This window comes from Salmo salar, chromosome ssa06 (assembly GCF_905237065.1).
Source record: "Salmo salar chromosome ssa06, Ssal_v3.1, whole genome shotgun sequence".
Taxonomy (NCBI): Eukaryota; Metazoa; Chordata; class Actinopteri; order Salmoniformes; family Salmonidae; genus Salmo; species Salmo salar.
In genome coordinates, this window is record NC_059447.1 from 76,226,912 (window position 1) to 76,237,460 (window position 10,549).

Sequence of the window (10,549 nt, forward strand, 5' to 3'; positions counted from 1 at the left end):
TATCATATGGAAAACATTGAATATTGTACATAATATTAGTGTCAACATTGTTTAATTCAATTTCACATTCGTTTCTTATTTCATTTTTCTCAGGTTCAACTATAATGTGTAATAAGCATCACCAGGGTGAACATATTGGGTGTACACTGATAAGCTGTAGAAAGAATATAACAATTTATAAGACTTGTTCATAAGGGACTGGGATCAAAGTCAATATTCAGACCACATGCTCAATGCCTGTGTATTTGAGGGAGGAGATTGGATGGTTAGCTTTAACAAAGTGAGCTGCTACTGGATAGTCACACTGATTGAGCTGCGGTGTTCAGCTATGCTTTGTTTTAATTGTCTTTTTGTTTGTCCTACATAGGCTTTCCCACATGAACAGGTGATGAGAAAAATGTCCCCCTTGGCCTTGCATGAGATGATACCACTAACGGATTTTTCGACCTGTATGTGGATGTCTGAAGAAGGATGTTTTTATAGTGTTATTGCACTGCGCATGAGCCACATTTGTAGTTCCCATTTGGAATGGGTGTCAAGAGTGTCTGAGTAGGCTCAGGGGTCAGGTCAGATCTCACCAAGCTATCTCCAATATTGTGACCACACTTATAAACCAGCAGTGGAGGTACCTTGAAGAGGTGTGTGATATTTTTTGTCTGATTGCAGAATATGCCAGTGCTTTTTCAGGATCGCTTTCATTTTCTCTGTGTTCGGAGAACAGTTTCACTCAATTCATTCTAATTAACTTTGACACACCCCTCACTATTGTCATTGGTTGCACTGTTTGTCTACATAACCTGGTTCAAGTATTCATGATATTACCCTGAAGAAGGCAGTGATGCTGAAACATTGGTGATTTACCCAATAAATCACTGGGAGTTTATGGAGTGCGCAACTATTTTTATAGCTTGTTAGTCAGCACCTCTACATAAAATAATTCTCTGGGTGTGTGCCAGCTCATGTTTTTTTATTCAACTACCTGATAATGGCACCCACCTCGGCTGCGTTGACAGGCAGCCCAATTCATATATGTCTTAACTAACTGGTATTTTGACCAATGTAGATCAGCTCTGAAAAAGATCTGTGATTGGTAAAGACCAATTGGTGGAACAAAATATCAGAATTGGTCTGCCGGTCTAAACGCAGCCATTGTGTACTAAATTGGTCCTTGATTTGAGGGGAAAAAATGTAAGTGGAACTGACTTAAAGGTCATCTAATGGCGTTTGGAAATTAGTAAGGGATGTGATCAAAAGTGGTAATACCAACATCATATGTTAAGAGTTCTGACAGCTGTCTAAAGTTAAGTATACATGAACTGGGCTGGTTCAACAGAACCGGTGCGGTTCTGACCGACCATTTGTGTTGTACTACACACCTTCAGGTGGGTGTTTGGAACCCCTTTTAGATGGCTGGGAGGACTGGTTCTGATTAGAACAAACATGTCTGATTTCAAGTGGAGGAACTTACTTCCAAACCATTCACTACTGCCCACAGCTTTCTGGACCATTCAAACACACTGAAAGCACCCAATAAACAAGACCTGATGTACGTGTCAATTTAGTCTCCAAAATTGGTTTATTCATCTTTAAAAAAGGACATGCATGCAAAAGAACAAGAATAAACAGGAAGGCTTTCCTCTGCGGTGTGTAACTGTCAGGCAGGATGCCCCGTCTGTACAGTGTTGTCCGGTCATCACTATCTTGCCATGCTGGAAAGGACAGAAGCATGGCACCTTCTCAACTCACCACAAATAACCCTAGTCTGTTCCTGCTTCAGACAATATGCAAAAACAATGACAAAAGGACTTGACTTAAGCAGAAAAAGACAAACAACCAGACTAACCTTAAAAAGGGTTACTTCGGGATTCTGGCAATGAGTCAGATGAACTGGTGGATACCATTTTTATGTCTCCGTGTTCAGTCATCCTACCATTCCAGTGTTTAATTGCTATATTGTAATTACTTAGCCACCATGGCCTATTTATTGCCTTACCTCTTATCCTACCTCATTTGCACATGCTGTATATAGATTTTTCTACCGTATTATTGATTGTATGTTTATTTATTCCATGTGTAACTGTTGTTGTATGTGTCGAACTGCTTTGCTTTATCTTGGCCAGGTGGCAGTTGCAAATGAGAACTTGTTCTCAACTAGCCTACCTGGTTAAATAAAGGTGAAATAAAAAGAAAAAACCCCCCAAAAAACAAAGTTAGATGTAGTTTCACGAGCCAATGCTAACTAGTGTTAAACGCATTCTAGTAGATACCCATAGAATTCCAGTCACTGTGCCAACACTAGTTAGCAGTGGCTCGAGAAACTACCTTTAACTTCCTTCATACTGGACACAGACAAAAAAATGGTATCCAAAAGTTCATCTGACTCTGGGGAAGTAGATAAAGGGCCTCATTGCCAAAATCCCAAAGCATCCCATTAAATGTAAATTAAGACAATATATCACAGACTCCTTCAATGGTTCTGGCAATGTTACAACCACTTCTGTCCTTTCGAGCATAGCCATCTAGTGACTACCGTGTTTTCCCCGTCCACGGAGAGAAGGGCATGCTGGGTAGGTTTCTTCCATTAATCGACGGCCACCAGCTCGACCTCGAAGATCAGCTTTGCGTTTGGTGGGATTCTGGTGGTGGGAGAGTTAAAGGGAAGCACACAGGAAACATTTGCATATCGATTTAATGAGAGACATTCATTTAAGTGTTACAACTAAGAGTAAGTAGTTATAAATCTGGCTCCAATTCAATGAGTATCAACAAGGCTATGCTAGAGCCATTGTACAGGAGACGACTACGCTGAGGCTTGGCAATCTTCCTGACCACCACTGGTGGTGTAAAACATACCATTAAAGCCAAGAGGGGTCACTTTCTGCCATCTCCTAATTAAAAATTAGCCCATGGTTCCCATGATGTTCCAATGTAAAGGATACTTTGAATCAGGAAGTCCCTTCTTCCCGTAGGCCCATTCTGGTTCAATCTCCAGTTTGGCTGTCTCGCCTTTGCTCATCGTTAAGATACCTTCATCCCACTGTGGAAACAACCATTTCTCATAAGACAATGAAAACTGGTGCTTTCCATTTAACTTGGATTCTTCAAAACCCACAAGGAAATCAGAATTATTGCTAAATTGATGAAATAAAGCACCTTTAGCCATATAAATCAATATGTTATTAATATAATACATTATCTCTATGTCTTACCCCTTTGATGACCCGGCCCAGGCCAACTTTGAAGCTCAGTGGCTTGCTCTGTTTCTTCTTTCTGGCAGCTGCAGAGGGGAGGACAGAGGAACCAGTAGAATCACTATTGGTATTACTGAGAGAAAGGTCATTAAAGTGACAATACATGTGTGTGAGAGAGACCAAGAGGATGAAATTGTGTGTCAGAGATAGTAAGAGAGTCTGAGTCTGCATGCGTCTGAGTAAGTGTGACAGAAGTATGAGAAGAAAACATACTTGCAGGGATGTTGGTGTCGAACACTGTGCCGTCCTCCAGGGAGCCAGTGTACCAACAGCTCACATTGTCTCCCTTCTTAGGGAAGTTAGTCTTGTCACCTTTCTTCAGCACAGACTTGAAGAACTTAGGAGGACCCTGGGAATTGCAATACATAAGTGACCATTTTAACAGTACAATTCTGACAAACTGAATATAGTGGAGCAGTAAATTGTAGACTTGTTAAACTTAAATGCAAAACACAGGACTTTTATCCTGATGCTTATTTCCGTGGAAAGTGCTTAAACATGGGTTGTGTACATACCTCATCAACGACTTCCACAAATTCTTTGGGCTTGTCTTCGATCTTCACATTTTTCACATGCTCCGTCACATCTTCAATGGGTTCTGAACCTAAAAATCGCTGTTGGTTGCACAAACAAAATAATACATTACAGGTATTCATTATTTAAATGTGAAACCTCATGTGTCATTTGCTTTTGAAAATAGGTATCACATTCAATCCATTCATGTGGTCCACCCTACCTTGCTCTCAAACAAATCGTTGTATGCAATAATCAGTTGCTCCTTCTTTGCCGTTTTTGCAACATTCTTGATATTTCCCATCAGCTTGTGTTCTGCAAGAAACTGGAAGAGATAAGTCACTACGTCAGAAGAGAGTAGTAGTTGCCATGAACGGAATGAATGACAACTTCGTCATTTTGTGCACTTGCATTATTTCCAAAATCTGTCAACACTTTCATGCGTAGCTGCCCCCCCCGCCACAATAATATATACTTCACATAGGCCCAAAGGCTGGAAAATGTTTTACTTAAAATATGTAGCCTTTTCCACGTGAACTTGACACGGCATGATGATAAGCACAATGAATGATACTAGCTAGTATAGACCTGCATACAACGCCGAACTACTACATGCTAGGCTAACAAGCTAGCGTCAAGCTAAATTGGCAGCGGTTCGCCAATGCGGAGGTAAACTGATATCACCATGCGTGCGCTCTAAAAGTAAGCAATGGAATTTCAGTGAGCGCTGTCACACCAATGGATGGATGGATCAAACATAAAACATACCGAATGGGCAGCATTGTCCTGAATGAACTTAATAATGTCTTTTTTGGGTAGATCATCACTTTTTAGCTGTTCATCGCTCCACTCTCTGGTCAATTCAGCCGCCATTTTACAAGGCGCACTGCTGAACTTTCACCTCCGCTATGTAAGGATTGGGGAGGCGCGATGCCTTTACCGTTTTTCCTTGCCTTGGTCAGAGAGGAAAGGGAGAGCGAGAGTGATAACTGGGCCCAAAATCTATCTTCTCCAACAGGTGGCGTTTTTTTTCTCTCATCAAGCGAGAAGTTTTTGTATGGAGGTCAATGACAGTGTCGAATTTGGTTAACAAAAAAATGTAATGACTTATTTGCTAGGTGTGGCTTATTTGATCGAATATAAGTTTCGTAATGTTTAGGTTGTTACGAGTGTACTGGTATAAGTAGGACACGTGGCATCCCGGTAACTTTGAGAAATATACACTTTATATCGGAGTTGTGCCTGTCGTTCACATGTCTATCTGCCCTCTCATCTGCTAGAATGGTCTCACCAAATCTTGCCTCCTCCTGACGTACGTTCCATTTTTTATGACATTTCTTCTAATTTCTTCCATCCTAGCCAAATTTCCTCATCTGCTTGCATGCGCCTCCCTTATGTGTTTTGGTACTTCTCTTACTATGCTTTTCCACTCGACATAAATTGAGTATGTAGTATGCTTATTGGTAATAGTATGGATAGAAAAGTTCCCGAATGTCGTACTAAATTCGCCAAAATCCGAAGTATAAAAGCAGTGGACACGATATCTGTGCTTTTAGGGCCCATAAATGAAATCCTTCAGAAAATGGGCGTAGCTTCACAACGTTTTCAGATTTGAAGAAAATGGCGGAAAATATTGCTTTAACTAATTATGACAAATGTTGAGCAATGTAATAAAGTTATGACATTTCAAATACGTTACGTTATGTTGGCTGACAATTTGTTAGCTACACTATCCTTACGAACTGCATAGAATTACAGTAGTATGTTAGTTACTAATACATCGAACTTGCCAGGCAGTAACGTATATTAACTATAATCTAACTAATTACCCAACATTTATTTTCTTGATTATTCACGTCATTCTTAGCTAAGTGGTATAGTCGTTGTGCATTCTCAATGGACTCCGATTTCAGAGCACTCTCGTCTGTTTGCCAGAGCGCAGAATAACTGATGAATTTACGAACGCTCAACACCCATTGAATATTTGAACGTCGGTAAAAAAAAAAAGAATAATGAAACTGTTGCCAGCAACACAGATACAGTCACTAACGCACTGGATAACATGAAAACAGCATAACCAGCTCTGCTAGGGTGAGTAAAATGGTCAGAGTAAGGTGTTCATTGCGCATATACTGGACTCGCTAAATGTACAGTAGCCCTTATCCAGCTATCCAGTTAGCGAAACACTCATTCAAATAACTCTGTGGGAAGCAGGGTGCCGTTTTGGAAGTTTACTTGAATCACAGTGTGAAACTGCAACAAACACAAAAGTACATGTTTTCAGTTACAGTAGTATAGAGCACAGAATGTCTTCCACAATAACTGCACTAAATGTATGAAATAAGAAATAAGACTACTCAATCTAGAGCCAAATATAAAATAAAGTTACTAGAATGCAACTGTATGCTTGATATTACTCAGCTAGGTATCCCTAGGGAGAAATAGTATTGAAGCTAATGCAAAGTAGCTAACAGCTAACTCAATTATTCATCTTTTACATTTATCTTGTGTTAATAAACAAATGTACACAGACATTGCATCATACAAAGCTTATAAAGAAGGATGTTGAAGGATTGTAACTACTCTGTCACACTTGCACATCTTACACATTGCTTCACTCTGAAACTGCTTCCTGTCACATGACACAAACAGGTAAAAATCTAGACTGCCGAACTTAAACTTCCACTAGGGGGTGGTAAACAACTAACAGGTCCAGAACACTCCCCGCCTGGGGTCTTTAACGATCCCACATAAACCTAACTCTGACCACTGGGGTCTTCCGAAGAAAGAAGGAGAACCACTTCGGAAATAGGCAGAGAGAAGACCTTTATCGTTTCCTCCTTGACAATTCTCACGTTGACTTTCCTCACCATCCTATCCCGGCTGGGAAGGGTCTTTACAACGATGGCCATAGGCCATTCATTTATTTTAGCCTGACTGTCCTTCATGAAGACAACATCCCCTTCTTTAAGATCTGGCCTTTTGTCCTGCCACTTGTGTCAGCTCTGCAGCATGCAGAGATACTCCTTCCACCACCTGTTCCAAAAGGTGTCCACTAGACTTTGTACCTGCTTCCACTCTTGCTTGTAGAGTTCTACTTTCCTAAACTTGCCTGGTAGAGGAGGGGGGACGCCAGTCTTCTGGGTCAAGAGCATAACTGGAGTGAGGATGAGGGGTGATTCTGGGTCTGAAGATACTGGGATGAGAGGCCTGGCATTCATCACAGCAGTGACCTCGGCCATCAGTGTTGTCAGGACTTCATGTGTAAGGCGTGACGATCTACCTTGGAGGAGCATGCAGTCGAGGATACGCCGTGCAATGCCAATCATCCGCTCCCATGCACCACCCATATGGGATGAGTGAGGTGGGTTGAACACTCAGGTACATTTCTGTTCTTGGAGATACCTCTCCACGCTCTCTGAACTGGAGCTTGATCCATCCATCCTCAGGTCTTGGCAGGCACCAATAAAGTTTGTACCACAATCTGCTTTGCTATGCCTCTGAGAAGAACCTTCTCAGGGAGTTTATGAAGCTGGAATCACTTGATTCAATTACTTCTATGTGTACAGCTCTTGTGCACATGCATGAGAACATCACCTGCTCCTTTTACTTTCTATTCTGGGTGTCATAGACGACCAATTCTCATAGCTTTTAGCCGTACCCTTATCCTATTCCTCCTCTGTTCCTCTGGAGATGTAGAGGTAAATCCAGGCCCTGCAGTGCCTAGCTCCACTCCAATACCCCAGGCACTCTCTTTTGATGACTTCTGTAACCGTAATAGCCTTGGTTTCATGCATGTTAACATTAGAAGCCTTCTCCCTAAGTTTGTTTTATTCACTGCTTTAGCACACTCTGCCAACCCGGATGTCCTAGCCGTGTCTGAATCCTGGCTTGGGAAGTCCACCAAAAATTCTGAAATCTTTATCCCTAACTACAACCTATTCAGACAAGATAGAACGGCATAAGGCGGCGGTGTTGCAATCTACTGCAGAGATAGCCTGCAGAGTTCTGTCCTACTATCCAGGTCTGTACCCAAACAATTTGAACTTCTGCTTTTAAAAATCCATCTCTCTAAAAACAAGTCTCTCACCGTTGTCGCCTGCTATAGACCACCCTCTGCCCCCAGCTGTGCTCTGGACACCATATGTGAACTGATTGCCCCCCATCTATCTTCAGAGCTCGTGCTGCTAGGTGACCTAAACTGGGACATGCTTAACACCCCAGCCATCCTACAATCTAAATTTGATGCCCTCAATCTCACACAAATTATCAATGAACCTACCAGGTACCACCCCAAAGCCTTAAACACGGGCACCCTCATAGATATCATCCTAACCAACTTGCCCTCTAAATACACCTCTGCTGTTTTCAACCAAGATCTCAGCGATCACTGCCTCATTGCCTGCATCCGTAATGGGTCAGCGGTCAAACGACCTCTATTCATCACTGTCAAACGCTCACTGAAACATTTCAGCGAGCAAGCCTTTCTAATCGACCTGGCCCGGGTATCCTGGAAGGATATTGACCTCATCCCGTCCTGGTTATTTAAAAAAAAATGCCTTCCTCACCATCTTAAATAAGCATGCCCCATTCAAGAAATTTAGAACCAGGAACAGATATAGTCCTTGGTTCTCTCCAGACCTGACTGCCCTTAACCAACAAAAAAACATCCTGTGGCGTACTGCATGAGCATCGAACAGCCCCCGTGATATGCAACTTTTCAGGGAAGTTAGAAACCAATATACAACACAAACTCAAAAAATACAACACAAACTGCAACACAAACTCAAAAAAGTTCTGGGACACTGTAAAGTCCATGGAGAATAAGAACACCTCCTCCCAGCTACCCACTGCACTGAGGATAGGAAACTCTGTCACCTCCGATAAATCCACTATAATTGAGAATTTCAATAAGCATTTTTCTACGGCTGACCATGCTTTCCACCTGGCTACCCCTACCGCGGTCAACAGCACTGCACCCCCCACAGCTACTCGCCCAAGCCTTTCCCATTTCTCCTTCTCCCAAATCCAGTCAGCTGATGTTCTGAAAGAGCTGCAAAATCTGGGCCCTACAAATCAGCCGGGCTAGACAATCTGGACCCTTTCTTTCTAAAATTGTCTGCCGAAATTGTTGCAACCCCATATTACTAGCCTGTTCAACCTCTCTTTCGTGTTGTCTGAGATTCCAAAAGATTGGGAAGCAGCTGCTGTCATCCCCCTCTTCAAAGGAGGGGACACTCTTGACCTAAACTGCTACAGACCTTTATCTATCCTACCCTGCCTTTCTAAGGTCTTCAAAAGCCAAGTCAACAAATAGATTACCGACCATTTCGAATCCCACCGCACCTTCTCCGCTATGCAATCTGGTTTCAGAGCTGGTCATGGGTGCACCTCAGCCACGCTCAAGGTCCTAAACGATATCATAACCGCCATCGATAAGAAACAATACTGTGCTGCCGTATTCATTGACCTGGCCAAGGCTTTCGACTCTGTCAATCACCACATCCTCATCGGCAGACTCAATAGCCTTGGTTTCTCAAATGATTGCCTCGCCTGGTTCACCAACTACTTCTCTGATAGAGTTCGATGTGTCAAATCGGATGGCCTGTTGTCCGGGCCTCTGGTAGTCTCTAGGGGGGTGCCACAGGATTCAATTCTTGGGCCAACTCTTTTCTCTGTATACATCAATGATGTCGCTCTTGCTGCTGGTGAGTCTCTGATCCACCTCTACGCAGACGACACCATTCTGTATACTTCTGGCCCTTCTTTGGACACTGTGTTAACAACCCTCCAGACGAGCTTCAATGCCATACAACTTTCCTTCCGTGGCCTCCAACTGCTCTTAAATACTAGTAAAACTAAATGCATGCTCTTCAACCGATCGCTGCCCACACCTGCCCGCCCGTCCAGCAGCACTACTCTGGATGGTTCTGACTTAGAATATGTGGAAAACTCCAAATACCTAGGTGTCTGGTTAGACTGTAAACTCTCCTTCTAGACTCACATCAAACAACTCCAATCCAAAATTAAATCTAGAATTGGCTTCCTATTTCGCAACAAAGCATCCTTCACTCATGCTGCCAAACATACCCTCGTAAAACTGACCATCCTACCGATCCTCGACTTCGGCAATGTCATTTACAAAATAGCCTCCAATACCCTACTCAATAAACTGGATGCAGTCGATCACAGTGCCACCCGTTTTGTCACCAAAGCCCCATATACTACCCACCACTGCAACCTGTACGCTCTTGTTGGCTGGCCCTCGCTTCATACTCGTCGCCAAACCCACTGGCTCCAGGTCATCTACAAGACCCTGCTAGGTAAAGTCCCCCCATATCTCAGCTCACTGGTCACCATAGCAGCACCCACCTGTAGCACGCGCTCCAGCAGGTATATCTCTCTGGTCACCCCCAAAGCCAATTCCTCCTTTGGCCGTCTCTCCTTCCAGTTCTCTGCTGCCAATGACTGGAACGAACTACAAAAATCTCTGAAACTGGAAACACTTATCTCCCTCACTAGCTTTAAGCACCAGCTGTCAGAGCAGCTCACAGATCACTGCACCTGTACACAGCCCATCTATAATTTAGCCTAAACAACTACCCCTTCCCCTACTGTATTTATTTATTTATTTTGCTCCATTGCACCCCATTATTTCTATTTCTACTTTGCACTTTCTTCCACTACAAATCTACCATTCCAGTGTTTTACTTGCAATATTGTATTTACTTTGCCACCATGGCCTTTTTTGCCTTTATCTCCCTTATCTCACCTCATTTGCTCAC

The 10,549-nt window shown here is 42.8% G+C and overlaps 1 protein-coding gene across 1 annotated transcript; it reads right to left on the reverse strand.

The window, feature by feature from the left end:
- Positions 1 to 1,553: 1,553 nt before the first annotated feature.
- On the reverse strand, positions 1,554 to 4,789 carry LOC106608082 (peptidyl-prolyl cis-trans isomerase FKBP3). Its single transcript, XM_014205780.2, has 7 exons — positions 4,533 to 4,789; positions 3,988 to 4,089; positions 3,767 to 3,865; positions 3,465 to 3,600; positions 3,210 to 3,277; positions 2,940 to 3,037; positions 1,554 to 2,636 (listed from the first exon to the last, which is right to left on the reverse strand). Exons 1-7 carry the CDS (start codon positions 4,635 to 4,637, stop codon positions 2,582 to 2,584), a joined length of 663 nt encoding a protein of 220 aa, XP_014061255.1. The 5' UTR covers positions 4,638 to 4,789; the 3' UTR covers positions 1,554 to 2,581.
- Positions 4,790 to 10,549: the final 5,760 nt, after the last annotated feature.